Genomic DNA, 17,037 nt, shown 5'->3' with positions numbered 1-17,037 from the left:
CACACACACACACTCTAAGCCTCCTCATGCTGTACACATTCAATATAGATATTCATATTTACTATATATTTAAATATAGTCATACATATATAGATATACAGAATATATCTACTTGGAACAAAGAAAGAAGAGCTGTGGTTCCATAGAACAACAACATACATGAACTGACACCAAACTAAACCGAACAAAATAAATAAAACAGCAACATTCTTGTTTGGGTCAGAGCAATCTTTACAGCCTCTTACTTAAAAAAAACTAAACAAAACAAAACAAAGGTGATACAAGTACAAAGAAAAACAGGAGTGAACATTGTATTCGGAAACAGGAGAAACTTAGATGTTTTACAGCATGAAACAAAAGAGCAAATAATAAAACAAACGTTATGTAACAAGTGCTTTTTGATCGATTTGTACTACTTCTGGAAAACCAAGAAAGAAAGAAAGAAAAAAGACAGGAGATGCCAGCCATCTAATATTAATATAACACTGCTCTCTTAACCAATACTATACTGTTGAAGGAGTCCAGGTCATTTTCAACTCAGTCATTTCAGGAAGTGAATGCTCTTTACATCTGGTGAAATGAAATCCTCGCTAAAGACCCGACATCGTCGCCCATCTAGAAAGATTGAACAAATACACATCCATTCACGTAGAAAGGACAGAACGGAGAATGAGCCGACCCCAGCGCTGCTCTCTATTAGGCCTAATGCTGCGCAGAGGACAAAAATAGAAATGTATTTAACGTACTCTCTCTCTGTGCCACGCTGTAACACTATCGCTCTTTGTGAAAACGTTAATGCCTCTCTTTCTTTATATCAAAACCTGTGTTTCTGCTCGCGCAGACAGACTATAGTACAAATATACAAGTTCTTCAGGGCCACGTCATGAGAATGTGACACATCACCATGAGGTCCTGTTCCTTCTCATTCCAACTCTGTGTATACATACAGTATATATATATAATGTGCTTTCAGGTAAATATCACAGCACAGCTGAATTGCAAGATTTGAGTATTATGCAGAAATGGCGATAGAGCGATGCTAGCACTGCTTCTACTTTGGCACAGATCGGCATGGCGCAGAACTGGTTAAGACTCTTCTAAGGTTGCTATGCCGTTTCTACAGGCAGACCGTTGTATGATGCAGCAAAAATATATAACACAGCATTAGTGATTTAGACGCTTCCACGTGTCCCCTTCAAACCCGTTCCACCTTATTCTGAAGGCTAGTTTCGAAAACGCTGAACCGCGTCAGACCAAGCTAGGCTGTACTAGACTCAACGAATCCACCAAAACCTTGTGAGACCACGCTGTAGTACAAGTACAGTACAGTAACACAGCACAGTAAAGGAGAATACTGTATGATATTTTGTGTGTGTGTGTGTGTGTGTGCATCTTCCTGCATAGGAAGTACGCTGTCACTGGCTACTTGCAAGGGAGATTTGGTTGGCAAATGTGATGACTTCGACCTGTGATGGCTTCGGGGGAAGAAAAGTGCCAAACAAGCGCCTTTGATGGCTGCGTTTGCTCATGATAAACTCTGCATTAACAATTATGACTTGCTTGAACGCACGAATATCAGCAGAAACAGCTGTTTTTGAATAGACATTGTGGAAAAAAAACATAACCTTACCATTACAATAAACGTAACAACTCAGTTTAGTTTTTAGTTTGGTTATAAATGAAGGAAGAATGTTCTTAAAACATTGAAACAAGAGTCCCTGGAAGGTTTAATGCAACGTTTATGTGTAATCAAACCTTATGTGATATTCACACTATGGGGAAGTGATGCCTTTTCTTTAAGAGGGTCTTCCCTCCTCATTCGCTGACGTGACAACAACTAAACGTTATTAGTGGTCGACTTTGGGGAGTCTTATTGGTGGAAGTGATGATGAAGTGAGTTGTCGTGCAGGACAAACGTGAGCCAAGCGTTAAGTCTGATGTCTGATGATAAAGAAATGCGAGTCCTTCCTCACTGGCTAATGTGAAGACGTGGCGGTGCTGATGTCGGGGGTTCTGGCTGGCTAACTGCGGTGGTCCTCATCGGTGGAGCGTGAAGAAGCGGCGGTGGGGGGGGGGGGGTGTCGATTCAGGTCTTGTTGGCCGAGCCGGAGGAGCGCCGCAGCTTCATGGACATGCGGCTCTTGCTAGTCCGAGGAGACATGGGGGACGGCGAGTCGCTGCTCCCTACTTCCCCCCCCAGAGCCGGGCTTTCTCCCCGAAGGATCTCGAGGCAGGAGCCTGGAGGGGGCGGGGCGGGCAGAGGAGCAGAGAGGACAGGGAGGGGGGAGGGGAGGGGAGGGGGATCAGGATGCCAGAGGAAGTGATATAAGGAGAAAAAGGATGAAGGGAAACAGCACAACCATTACAATCCCCCCCCCCCAACCCACCCCTCAATGCCTTAATTCCTGCTACAGGCAGACAGACAGACAGACAGACAGACAGACACCTACATAGACGCAGACAGGAAAGAGGGCAAGGCAGAGACAGACACACACACACACACACACACACGACTTCACAGACAATTTAACCCATTAAGACCGGGAACGCATCAGTGTCATTTTTTAGATTTGAGCAAAAAAAAAGCATTATTTTATACTTTGGGCTATTCAAAAATAGCAGATCTATAATACGAGCTTGTAGATCTACATTCTTTTTGAAAAACTGTGAATATGTGTGCACATCTGTGAATATATATATTCTTTTAAAGCAAACGTTTTTAAACTCAAATCTTTGCTACTGGGGGGTCCCTGGAACCAAATATTGTGTATACATGTAATTTTGGGGGTCCTTGACAATTATGAAAAAGTTTGAGAGCCACCAATATAGAAACATTTGGAAAAAATAAAATTTGAAAAAAATCATAGAATCCCCAGAAGCAAAGATTTGAGTTAAAAAAAAGATTTGCACAGATTTTCCACGATTTTTTTCAAAAAATAGCAGATCTACAAGCTCATAGCGCGGCACTCTGTGATGAGCTATGAGCTTGTAGATCTGCTATTTTTGAATAGCCAAAGGAACTCTGGCTTAACAAGGCAGTAACAACATTCGTTCAGATGGATCAGACAGCTAGAAGGACAGACGGGCACGTCTCAAAGTCACAACTCGACACTGTGGGTAAAGCGGGCGCTATAGTGCGGTCAGAGCGACAGGACGGTGGCCACGGTGTACTGAAGCCACGCCCCCCCCTCCTACGGGGGAGTTCTAGTTAAAGAGCGGACCCTCTAGCGTTGGGAGCATACGGTACCATTCACAACTAGCGTGAAAGACTTTCCAATTGAGGCCCATCCGGCTGACCCGGAGCAGGTTAAAGCTGTCTAACGGCTTGGGAACCATCATGTACATAGAACTACTGTCCTCTGGAGAGGAGAGGAAGAGGAAGAGGAAGAGGAGAGGTGAAGAGAGGAGAGGAAAGGGAGAGGAGAGGAGAGGAGAGGAGAGGAGAGGAGAGGAGAGGAGAGGAGAGGAGAGGAGAGGAGAGGAGAGGAGAGGAGAGGGTGAAGAGAGGAGAGGGGAGGAGAGAGGTGAAGAGAGGAGAGGAGAGGAAAGGAAGAGGAAAGGATAGGAGAGGTGAGGAGAGGAGAGGAGGAAGGACAGGAGGGAGATGAGAAAGAAAATGTGAGAGCAGGGAAAAGGAAAAGAGGAAATTAGAGGACAAGAAAGTAAAGAAACGAGAGGAAAGCAAAAAGGAAGAGGGAAGAACAAAATGAATTGAAACAGAGTGACGAAACGACAAAAAAAATATCAGACGAAAGCAGACAGACATTAAAAAAGTGTTATTTGTCAAACATGAAAAAGAAAGAGACATACACACGCATGCATGCACGCCCACACACACACACACACACAAAAAAGATATGCACATGCACAACCTAGACACCAAATAACATTATTCATGAACTCATTTAAATTGTCCTGATTTGACTAATATCACTTAGCTACTACTGTAGTTAGCAAGCTAGTGTCACTCACCGAGCATGTCAACGGGAAAACAAGCACCACACGCTCATTAAAGAACATCATGTATTCGTTATGTTGAGTTTGTGTTACGCCATCAGTTCGTGTGTGTGTGTGTGTGTGTGTGTGTGTGTGTGTGTGTGTGTGTGTGTGTGTGCAGTGCTACAGTGCTAGACCATGCCAGAACCAAGAAGAGGTAGAGAGAGGAACAGACAAGAGGTTAAAGTTCCAGGTTTCGCCACGCTGGTGTGATATTACAGGTGTAACGGAGCAACAGAGCAAAAGAAGAGGATCGAGAGAACTCGGGCTCCTCTGCAGGACGCGAGCTTCTCAACACATGAGTGCGAAAAGACACCTCACGTTCAGGAGCTTGAGCTGATGAGAGCCAACATGTATGGAATTAAGATCTACGTTCATTTTTAACAATTTGGGGGTTTATAATTTTTGCTTATTTAGTTTATGATATTACTGTACAAATATGTTTGTTCTTTTCAATTTATTGCCCTTTGCTCCAGTGTATTTTTAGTGCTAAATAGGTGAATGCCAAAATCCTGGTATATTTTGGCTATGGTTGCCATAAAGCCTGATTCATATTTAGTTATGGAAAATAGCAAAAATATCCGATCTACAAGCTCACAATGGCCCGCATTGTGGGCTGGCGTGCAACTAAGTGCAATCGAGTACGAATCGTGCTGAAGGCTGTCAGCGCCAGTTGACAACTGACGGCGTTGTTGCCAGCTTTCTACCAGCTGTTTAACATAACCTGGTTTTGTGTTGACAATGTGCGATAGCACTCGACTGAGTTGAGACGTAACCGGCGATGCGTGTACGTGTGTGTGTACGTGTGTGTGTGTACACGTGTGTGCATCCCGAGTGACTGGCACACCCACACAAGACGTGTTGAAAATCACACCTCATGTCAGAGTTAGTGGAGAAGAGAGTGAGAGAGGACTGTTGCATGCATGCACGCCTGCTCCACTCACTGGAAAACACAGTAGGGAAGGAACAACGTGAGAGAGCACAACATGGATAGATGGAGAGAGTGAGTAGAGGTGGAAAGTAACTAAGTACATTTACTCAAGTTAATTTCTTTTTCTACTGGTGAATTTCCAATTTTCAATACTTTTACTTCTACTCCACTACATCTCAAAAGGCAAATATTGTACTTTTTACTCCACTGCAATTATTTTAAAACTTTAGTTACTAGTTACTTTGTAGATTTTGATTATTATTTCAAAACATACTTCAGCCACATATATACTTTGGCTATGAAAATAGCAGATCTACAAGGTTGTGAGCTTGTAGATCTGCTATTTTCTAAAGATTTCTATACATTTTGTACATTTTAAAACTTGAAATGGGACATTCTGCATGAGGAGTACTTTTATCTTTTGGTACTTTAAGTATATTTTAATGCCAATATCTTACTTTTACCCAAGTAAACTTGAATACCTGACTTTTTACTTAAGTAAAGAAATGTGAGTACTTCTACCACCACTGACAGTGAGAGAGTGAGAGAGAGACAGAACGAAGGAGAACTTGTTGATGAGAGGATAAGTTCAGGTCGGAACGTTGTTAGGAGAGGCCAATCAGAACAGAGAGTTTAAAGTCAGGTGACCGGGCTTACCTTTTAGCTATAGGCAAGTGAGACATTACGATCTAAAGCAGGGAGGGGGGGGGGGGGGGGGAGACAACAGAAAATAAAATAAAAATAAAAGATAAGCACAAGGGAAACAAAAAGGATATAAGAAATAACAAAGACAAAAAAAGATTAGATAGATAAATAAAATGAAATCAAATAAAAATAAATAAAAGTGTTAAATATAAAAAAACAGAACAGAAAGAGAGAAGAATGTTTGATCATTGTTGTGCTGTTAGGGGAGGGGAACCTGCAAGTTAATATGGAGAGAGAGAGAGAGAGAGAGAGAGAGAGAGAGAGAGAGAGAGAGAGAGAGAGCGAGAGCGAGAGAGAGAGAGCGAGAGTGAGGAAGAGCGAGTGCGAGTGCGAGAGAGAGAGAGAGAGAGAGAGAGAGAGAGAGAGAGAGAGAGAGAGAGAGAGAGAGAGAGAGAGAGTGAGACAGAGTGAGGAAGAGCGAGTGCGAGAGAGAGAGAGAGAGAGAGAGAGAGAGAGAGAGTGAGAGCAAAACAGACAGACACAGGGAGCTTCAGTCATGTGAGCAGGAGTGATTTCAGAATACAGGATTCCAGACACATGGTCAAAACAAAGGAACTCAATTAATTCTGAATATTTGTTTAAAAAAATAAAAACAAAATAATAATCAGACAAGCTCAGATACCTGACACTTGTTGCCCAGGTTGGACTTTTTTTTAGCCAGATAATGTGCTGAATGAAGAACAGATTGATTGTATCTGGGTGGTCCTGTATTGTGAAACGGGCTTTGAGGCTGAGCAACCCACCAACCAATGATTGAAGTACTTAGCAACTAGCAAGGCTTCTGAAAAACAAAGGAGGATTGGGGTTTCCTGCCTCAAAGGAAGGTGTTTTATATTGTTATTTTTGACACCATAGCTTGTAAGAGAGAGGGGCGTATTTGTCCAAGTACAGTAACAGTACACACACACACACACACACACACACACACACACACACACACACACACACACAGTAACATACTGTACATACAGTCACACTACTGTTTCATCAGAGATAAACCTATCATACTGCATAATCATCAAAGTAGCCAGCGCAGGGATACTGTACTGTGTGATGAATAAAGGCTGTACAGCATATATATCTAGGAAACAGTAGCTTATCATGACGGGTGTTTGTGTTCATGAAACAGAGGCTTAAAAGTATACTTTCTCTTGTACGTTAGAGAGAGCTTTTTCTTTATTTCTTTCCTTCTTTTTCTTTACACTTTTTTCTCCCCAATCTTTGTCGTTATGCCAATTATTTCCTCCCCACACACATTTCTGTGTTGTCACTGCTGTATCCTACTGACTCACCTACCAGTGAGGAGCCCCCACCAGGAGGACATAGAGCCTTTGTCCTACTCCTCCCACCTATCACTCCCTCCTGACAGGTCCCGTCCCAGCCCGTAGGATTACGTGTAGTGAAAATTATCACCCTCAACGCCCGGCTTCCCTCCCCCGAACACGGGCCAATTGTGTTCGTGTAGACGGTCGACAAAGCCGAATGCAATCCACGGTGGATTCGAACCCACAACCTCCGCGGTGGTGGGCAGGGACTTTACCACTGTGCCACCCGAGCGCTAGTTAAAGAGCTTGACACTGGATGTGTATGATGAAGTGTGAGTGTTGTTGTTCCAAATATGTTTGTCAGTTTAGGGCGTGGTGCCAGGTTCTTACTTCCTCTCATGAAGGACTCACAAAGCAGGTGTGGGCCAGCAACAACCTGACACATAACAGTTCACCTATGGATACTGTATAGTTAATACTATGTATAGTTCATAAATCAGTACTTAAAGGGATATTTCACTTTCAAACATGTTTGGGGGTCTACTCAGGCTTTTGTGAGCATCCCTGACAGTTTTTAAGCTGATTGATTCAGTATTTAGATATTTAAACCGTCCTTGTTTTGTTTTTTTGTATTTAATATTAAAATGTTCCTCCTAAAATATTATTTCATAATTCATATTGTTGTCACTGCATTTAAAAATGCCAATACAAATATATAATATACAAATATTTGTGTATTAAAAATATTTTTTCTTTCAGCTTTAAATAAGGAAAAGTCTAATATAATAACCCTCTCTCTCTCTCGATGCGGCAGGGCGTTTTTTTTTACCTGTGTCCGAGGGCGGGTGGGCACATGGGGCGGGGCTGTAGACGCGTGCAGCGTAATCCTCAAAGGTGGTTGGCTCCTGGTGATGCTGCACAATGGTTTCCAGGTAACGAGCCCGTTCCTCATAGCTGAGGTCAGAGGTCAAGGTCAAACTGAACAGAACATCAGCGTAACAAGACTTCATACTTGAGACATTAAGACAATTAGATGGAACAGGATGGTAAAACTGATCAAATCGAAAATGATCTTTGTATGTATAAATAAATAAAAACTGAGGAGTTTCAATGGGAGGATCTAAGGTCCTCCACTGCTGGCATTCCATCCCAACACGGCGAATTGTGTTCATTGGAGCGCCCAGCCAAGCCAGAGGCCAAATTGGTTGCCAGGTCCTTCCCCCATGGCCACCGAAATGCCTCTATAATACCCCAAATATGATCAAAAGATTAATAAAAGACAACAGAAAAAAACAAATTCAGTAACAACACTATTACTTCCTAGTAAAAACTGCAGAGAGAGCCAGAGAGAGAAAGAAGGGGAGTAAGTGGAGAAAAGAGTGGGCTGGGGGAGGAACTTGAACTGTCCATCTATTACAGAGATAACTGGGTAGGAACAATGTCATTCTCCTTTCCTGGGTCATATCCATATATCTGAACGCAATAAGGGCAGGGGCTCCCTGCTCATAATGACCATCACACACAACCATTACTGTCTCCTTGATGCACGCACAAGCACACACACACACGCGCGCACACACACACACACACACACACACACACACTCACACACACACACAAATCCCATGTCCTATCATCTCCCAACAGTATTACTGTCCTTTCAATGAGCTCCAATGACCAGATTAAAAATGAGAGCTGTGTATGTGTGCATCTCTGTTTGATAGGGTTACAGCCAAAAGATTGTGAATATGAGTCTTGTACGTGTACGCCTGTGTGTGTGTGGTGTGTATGTGCGAGTGTGTGTGTGCGTGAGTGTGTGTGTGCGTCTGTGTGTGTGCGAGTGTGTGCGTGTGCGTGTGCGTGTGTGTGTGTGTGTGTGTGTGTGTGTGTGACTGTGTGATAGGATTAACCAAATGAATATGTCTTCAGAATGAGGGCTGTCTTGTTTGTGTGTCTGTCGCACGTATGCGCTGTGAGTGGCCCGGCTTTTCTAATGGGCTTTCTATGGGCTTTCTATTGGGTTAGAGGCTCTGGCTCTATGGGCTTAGAACGAGAGGATTCAGGTCTAATGGTAACTGATCCAGTTAGGAGACAGCCATAATAACACTATATGGCCCCCTTAACACGGAGGGACAGAGGCAAACGCCACATGGGAGCAGGAGAGCAAATATTTGGCCGCTCGTGACCTTCAATTGAAGCTCGTTCAATGGGCGGGGGGGGGGGGGGGGAATCGAAGATTATTCTACTGCGTTAACTCTGGATACTTAACAAACACTTAGCCACTTAAACCCTATATACTTTGTTGACAGAAGTCCCCCCAGGGGTCTATACAAGGTCCGCTGCTTTTTTCCCCCTCTACATCAAATCTCTTCTCCTAAAAATAGACTGTCAACAGGCTCACAATGTGTCGCGTTGCGATCTCCACTGTTTGTACATTTTGGAGGTGCAAGAACTACCGAAACGAACTTGGCCATTACGTCACTTTGTTCTCATTGGACTGCCGAAGCAAAAGAGATTCCACTTTATTTGTTGTATGCTGGAGCCTTTAGTTACATTGTATAAACACACTCTACCATAAAGATTTGTTAAAATAATGTATTATTCACTTTCACGATTGCAGCAATAATTAAGCAGGGTTATTATAGTTAACTAAAACTAAGGAAATAATGAAAACTAGAATAGATTTTTTTTCCGTATATATACGTTTTTTTAATTTTTTTACACAGAACCATAGATAACGTGTTCCAAAGATGTACTGCTCCATTCACTTCCTGGTTAAAGTATTTGGGAAATATTCTGTTTCTCGGCTCCTGTGTTTTACTATGTATTTTCGGCGAAACATACCGATCGGATTTTTTTTTCTCCGATTCTACGAGACCCCTGTGTTTGTAATGAGGGGATCACCGTGAGGATGGTGATCACGGAAAATATTCTGTGACTACTTGAAAAGGTAAAAAAAACTTTAAAAACGCTGGCACTGGCTGTACCCATTGTACTAATGTGTTAACTGAAATAAAAATAAAAATGATAACCAACTGAGACTGTATTGTGTGTTAACTAACTAAAAGAAACTCATTAAAACCATAGAAATCTTTTCCTTAGTATTAGTCTTTGTCAGTATCCAATTTTATCGCAATTTTTCGGAGCTTTTGGAATCTCGCCCCTGACTACCCCATATTACAATAAAAAACTGAAACTTTCACTAAAACTAATCAAAACAAAACTGCATTTTCACAAAATAAGTGAGTAAACTAAACTAGAGGGAGAGAGGGAGAGAGATAGAAACAGAAAAGGGGCAAAGTATTGTAGGGTTTCTCAAAGGGGGTGAGGGCTCCTGCTGTGTGAGCTAAGGAGTGACAAAGATATTTTTGATAACATTGCTCTCTTTTATGTGTGTGTCTGTGTGTGTTGGTGTGTGTGAGAGAGAGCGGGAGTGCTAGACTCTGAGACAGAGCTGTGTGTGTGTGTGTGTGTGTGTGTGTGTGTGTGTGTGTGTGTGTGTGTGTGTGTGTGTGTGTGTGTGTGTGTGTGTGTGTGTGTGTGTGTGTGTGTGATGTCTCTGTTGGCCTCGTCCCGTTTCCTCCTCAGCACCTCACTTCCTCCTTGTTGACGCAACCCGGGAGAGCGTGTGAGCAACCGGGGAGTGAGTTTGGTGTTTCTGTGTGTGTGTGTGTGTGTGTGTGTGTGTGTGTGTGTGTGTGTGTGTGTGTGTGTGAGTGAATGAGTGTGTGTGAGAGAGAGATGCAATCATGAACAAGGTGCTAACCAACTCCACACGACAGCTAACAACACCTACAGTACACAGTAAAAATCCTCAGCGTTAATTTAACTCAGAGAGCATAACAAATGGAACCAAATGGACCCGTTCAATTCTAATACCAAGGAGCCTTGCACACACACAATCACACACATTCTTATTTGTCCAATGAACACCACTCCCTGCGGGGAGCGATAAAGCTCAAATGATCTTATCTGATGTTATCTGAACCATTACATTTCAGTTCACTAAAACAGCACGCAAAGCTCAGCAATGATTAAAGAACAGCAGCAATCCACATACAGGTCTGAAAGCGTGGCCATTTTTGCATAGTATACTTATGCATAGAATAGTTCCTAATTATCCGTATCACAAAGAAAACTAAATTCTTTCAAGGTTTTGAAGAAAAAAATACCAATATATATTTCTTTAACATAATTCTTATTATATCAATGTTATATTATCTTAGTGTTTTAGCAATTATTTGGGGGCCCACTTGCAATACCCTCGTGACCCACCAGTGGGTCCCCGGCCCACAGGTTGAGCATGACTGAACAACTCTCATGAAACCAAGACACTGAACGTGACAGGGACTGAGCTTCTGACAGACAGACAGACAGACAGACAGACAGACAGACAGGCAGTCAGAGGGACACACAGAGACACACCGCTGGGATAAATGGCTGTAATATCAGCTTTTATTTTCTTTAATATACCCCCTGCGCACACACATACACACCTCTATCACTCGCTCCCAGCATGGGGCCTCTAACCCCCCAGTCCTGATAATGTTACCTTGTCACTACGACAACTACCTCCCCGCTGTTTGGAGGGGGGGGGGGAGAACAACATGAGAGAGAGAGAGAAAGGGAGGGAGAGAGAGCAGCAAAGAAGCAAAAGATTGGGGAAATGGGAAAAAAAATAATGCTATGCACATTACATCCATTTGTTTGTCAATGCCTCCATCTATCCACGCATTCATCTCCTCACTTTCCAAATGACGGTCTTTACTCAAAATCTGGCATAATTTCATGTCAGGCCGACGACTCCAAGTCATTAGCAGAACCACATCACTCACAGCCAGGGAAGACAAGAGAGGGGAGTGTGTGAGAGGCAGTGGTGTAAAGTAACTTAGTACATGTACTCAAGTATTACACTTAAGTACAATTGTGAGGTACTTTTACTTTACCGGAGTATTTCCAATTGTCTGTACTTTTACTTCTACTCCACTGCATCTCAGAGGCAAATGTTGCACTTTTACTCCACTACAATTATTTGAAAACTTTAGTTACTAGTTACTTTGCAAATATTAATATATTACATTAATATTTGAAAATAGCTGATCTACAAGCTCAAAACGCTCATCGCGACACGTTGTGAGCTTGTAGATCTGCTATTTTCAAACATTTTAGTACTTTAAAAACATATTTATATTCAAAGATTTGCACACATTTTCACGATTAAAAAAAAAATAGCAGATCTACAAGCTCATAGCGCGGCACTCGGTGTGACAGACATATACACAGACACAGACATATACACAGACACAGACATATACACAGACACAGACATAGACACAGACACAGACACAGACACAGACATATACACAGACACAGACACAGACACAGACATATACACAGACACAGACACAGACACAGACATATACACAGACACAGACATATACACAGACACAGACACAGACACAGACATATACACAGACACAGACATATACACAGACACAGACACAGACATATACACAGACACAGACATATACACAGACACAGACATATACACAGACATAGACACAGACACAGACACAGACACAGACACAGACACAGACATATACAGACACAGACACAGACATATACACAGACACAGACATATACACAGACACAGACATAGACACAGACACAGACACAGACACAGACATATACACAGACACAGACACAGACATATACACATACACAGACACAGACATATACACAGACACAGACACAGACATATACACAGACATAGACACAGACATAGACACAGACACAGACATAGACACAGACACAGACACAGACATATACACAGACACAGACATATACACAGACACAGACACAGACATATACACAGACACAGACATATACACAGACATATACACAGACACAGACACAGACATATACACAGACACAGACATATACACAGACACAGACACAGACATATACACAGACATATACACAGACATATACACAGACACAGACACAGACATATACACAGACATATACACAGACATATACACAGACACAGACACAGACATATACACAGACACAGACATATACACAGACACAGACACAGACATATACACAGACATATACACAGACACAGACATATACACAGACACAGACACAGACATATACACAGACACAGACATATACACAGACACAGACACAGACACAGACATATACACAGACACAGACACAGACATATACACAGACACAGACACAGACACAGACATATACACAGACACAGACATATACACAGACATATACACAGACATATACACAGACACAGACACAGACACAGACACAGACATATACACAGACACAGACATATACACAGACATATACACAGACACAGACATATACACAGACACAGACACAGACATATACACAGACACAGACACAGACACAGACATATACACAGACATATACACAGACACAGACATATACACAGACACAGACATATACACAGACACGGGCACGCACCCATTCCGGTCTTCTAATGTGCTAACAGGCTTCCTTTCTCCTCTCCTCTCCCCTCGTCCTCGCCTCCTCCACTCTCCCTTGGCCCCCCAAAAGGAGAGCGCGCAAGGAATCGAACGCTGGCCACATTGAAGCCACCGCAGCGGGAGAGAGGAGGGGACCACGGGGACGGGAGAGTGACGGGGGGGGGGGTGGGAGAGAGAGGGCACGAGCACTTCACTCTCTCCACTCTATTCAGCTGTGCCGAAGAGAAAATGAGTTTCTGATCCAGCAACAAAAGAACCTTTTTATCTCTCTCTCACTATCGCTCTCTCTCTCTCTCTCTCTCTCTGGATCTGCCCTGTAGTGCTCTCTACCTTTCTTTCTCTCTGTTCTACTACTTTGTTTTCTCTTTTTTCCCTCTTCCGTTACCTCTCACCAGTGGTACGTAAAAATATCAATACTGCAATGTAAAAATACTCTGTTACAAGTAAAAGTAAAAGTAAAAGTACAAAAGTATTGGCATCAAAATGTACTTAAAGCGAACATTTGTAACTCAAATCTTTGCTTCTGGGGGGGTCCCTCAACAAAATATTTTCAGATGGGGGACCGCGGCCAAATACATCTAATTTTGGAGGTCGTTGACATGAAAAACGTTTGAGAACCACTGATATATAGCAACATACGTTTAAAAAAAAAACTGTTGTTGACATTTGTAGAATCCCCAGAAGCAAAGATATGAGTTACAAATGTTCGCTTTAAAAAATATATATTCAAAGATTTGTAAACATTTTCTCGATTTAATTTGAAAAAATAGCAAATCTACAAGATCATAGCGCGTATATCTGCTACTTTTGACTAGCCAAAGAAATCTAAAATGACACAGATGCGTTCCAGGTCTTAATGGGTTGGGGGGGAAAAATCGACTTAAAAAGAAATAAAAATAATAATATTCCATTCCTACTCCGCAATTTAGCTGTTGCCAATTCCCTGCATGTGTGTATATTCCCCGCCAACCCTTATTGTTGGTTGTGTAGGGGGGATGTAGACAACCACGTATCTTCTGATACACATCCTCACGTCGATTTGGGGGTCCTTGACGTGAAAAAGTTTGAGAACCACTGGTCTGTGTCTCAAAGGACGCAGGCATGGTGGAAGGAGCCCAAACAAATGTAGTTATTAGAGACGGGGCGAGACAACGGACAGTGTTACCGTCTCAGCGCTCAAAGAGCAGATCGATTGGAAGTCGGGCCTCAGTCTCTGCTCACTGAGGCAGCCATCCATGGTCAATGGGAGCAGCGTGTCCTTAATAATGTTAAGTGCTGTGCAGGTAGGCACGCATTTATACTGCATACACAACAGGTAAGATACCAAGTAAGGCTAATACTATATACATGTTTATTTCTCTCCGTATAGCCTACTACTGTATGCTGTTGGCACAGTATGGATTATGCTACTTTCTTTTAACCAATTAAGACCGGGAACGCATCTGTGTCATTTCAGATTTATTTGGCTATTAAAAAATAGCAGATCTACAAGCTCATAGCGCGGCACAGAGTGCCGCACTACGAGCTTGTAGATCCGCTATCTTTGAGAAATCGTGAAAATGTGTGCAAATCTTTGAATATATATTATTTTTTAAAGCAAACATATGTAACTCAAATCTATGCTTCTGGGGGGGGGGGGTCCCTGGAGCAACATATTTTGAGATGGAGGTCCTGAATAGCACAGTGTAGAAAGTAAAGAGAGTGACAGGCATGAGTGGGATTCAAACCCATATGTTGCGATTAAACACCACCAGGACACCCGTGATTACGTTCATTTGCAACGATAGAAACCACTGACGCCGTGGGGACAAACACAGGATGCTGTGTTGAGAGAGAGACTCATCCTTTTAGGAGTGAAGACGGCACTTGAAGATCAACTAACATTTTCCTCTAAGCGAGCAGCTTCTAATACAGCTCGTCGGGCACAAGATGCTACCCCACCCCCACCTCCACCCCCCCGACTAACACGCAGACCATTTTCTCTATGTATAACTCTGTCACATGCAAAGAGGTAACACATATGCGCACGCACACTATCTGTCCTTTGCACCCTAAGGCATTGGAACAGACAACAGAGAGAGGGACATCAGAGGGATAATACAATTGGAAAAGCTTTACAGCGTGTAATGACAAACCTGTGTGTGTGTGTGTCCCTGCCCCGAGGAACACGCTAATGGGTTTATATCTCTCTGTGATAGCAGTGATATGGAGGCCTCGTGATTTCATTACTAGTGTGTGTGCGTGCGTGCGTGTGTGTGTGTGTGTATCCACGTACGCCAAGATTGGGCCAGTGATAGGTTGGCCTAATGCACTACTTATTGCCATGGGCTGAATGGGCGCACGTACACACACACACACACACGCGCGCGCGCACACACACACCTTTCCACTATCATATGTAGTCCTATTCATCTGCCCCCTAACCCAATGGCGAGAGAAAAAGTGAGGGAGAGGTGAGGGGTGCGCGGGGCGATCGAAAAACACAGAGAGAGAAAAGTGAAAGGGAGAAATGGCCGACACACACACACACACACACACACACACACACACACACACACACACACACACACCTCTTCTTCTTCCTTGGGGGCTTACAATCCTGACAGTGCCAGAACCAATACAAGCCTTAGTTAACACATACACACATATGCATAATAATAATTGTGTGATTAGAGAGATGGGTACGATTTCTGTCTCCAGGCTCTGGCCTGTAATACACCGGCGCTTGTAAAATGTAGCCGTACCTACACACAGGATGATAAATTGGCCATATTCACAGGGCAGCCATTTTGCTCTTACGTCATGCATAGAGTCCCAGACGTCATGGGTTCTTATCCGGCTCGTGCTCAAAACGCGCCGCAGTGCGACACGTTTTTGAGCACGAGCCGGATAAGAACCCATGACGTCTGGGGGACTACCCACTCATCTACGAATGCCCCTGTTATATGACAATGAGAAGGCCATGGGTATGGTCCTTAAATGTCAATTATTGTGAGGTATGTCTATCGATAGATGGATAGTGAAGTGGATAGTTTGAGGCACACTGTAGAATCCATACTGTATGACATGTCAATGTGAAATATCTCTAGGATTCATGTAACATAATCTGGAGTGGCACCGAGTGCCTCGTTACTGTATGAGCTTGTAGTTCTGCTATTAAAAAAAAAAAAAACGTGTCAAATGTGTGCAAATCTTTGAATATATATTTTTTTAACATTTGTAACTCAAATCTTTGCTTCTGAGGATTCTACAAACGTCTTCTAAAACAGTTTAAAAATATATATATTAGGCCGTGGACCCCCATCTCAAAATATGTTGTTCCAGGGACCCCCAGAAGTTGTAACAGAGTTAAAAATGTTAGCTTTAAAAAATATATATTCAAAGATTTGCAAAAAAAATCACTATTTAAAAAATATTAGCAGATCTACAAGCTCGTAGCGCTACGAGCTTGTAGATCTGATATTTTTGAATAGCCAAATAAATCTTAAAAATAACACAGATGCGTTCCCGGTCGTAACACATTCCCTGCCAGAGGGTTTTTTTTATTTTACTTCCCCCAGTGCCAGTGTTTAATTTTTTTTTACACAGGAGCCGAGATACAGGATTTTAA

At 42.7% G+C, this 17,037-nt stretch overlaps 1 protein-coding gene across 4 annotated transcripts in view; it reads right to left on the bottom strand.

The window, feature by feature from the left end:
- ralgapa1 (Ral GTPase activating protein catalytic subunit alpha 1) overlaps positions 1 to 17,037 on the bottom strand; it is a 135,735-nt gene continuing 118,698 nt past the window's right edge. For 3 of the 4 annotated variants that reach the window (XM_080414133.1, XM_080414135.1, XM_080414136.1), the window contains 2 exons: positions 7,727 to 7,851; positions 1 to 2,238 (listed from right to left, as the gene is read on the bottom strand). In XM_080414133.1, the coding sequence (XP_080270259.1) occupies positions 2,087 to 2,238; positions 7,727 to 7,851 (277 nt within the window). In that variant the 3' untranslated portion in view covers positions 1 to 2,086. Of the gene's footprint in view, positions 2,239 to 5,584; positions 5,617 to 7,726; positions 7,852 to 17,037 lie in introns of all 4 variants that reach the window. The other variant, XM_080414134.1, reaches the window with a different exon arrangement.

This window comes from Gymnoscopelus braueri (assembly GCF_963280865.1).
Source record: "Gymnoscopelus braueri genome assembly, chromosome: 19".
Classification (NCBI taxonomy): domain Eukaryota; kingdom Metazoa; phylum Chordata; class Actinopteri; order Myctophiformes; family Myctophidae; genus Gymnoscopelus; species Gymnoscopelus braueri.
Note: the sequence above shows the minus strand (reverse complement) of the source record. Positions and strands in the feature narration are given on the sequence as shown.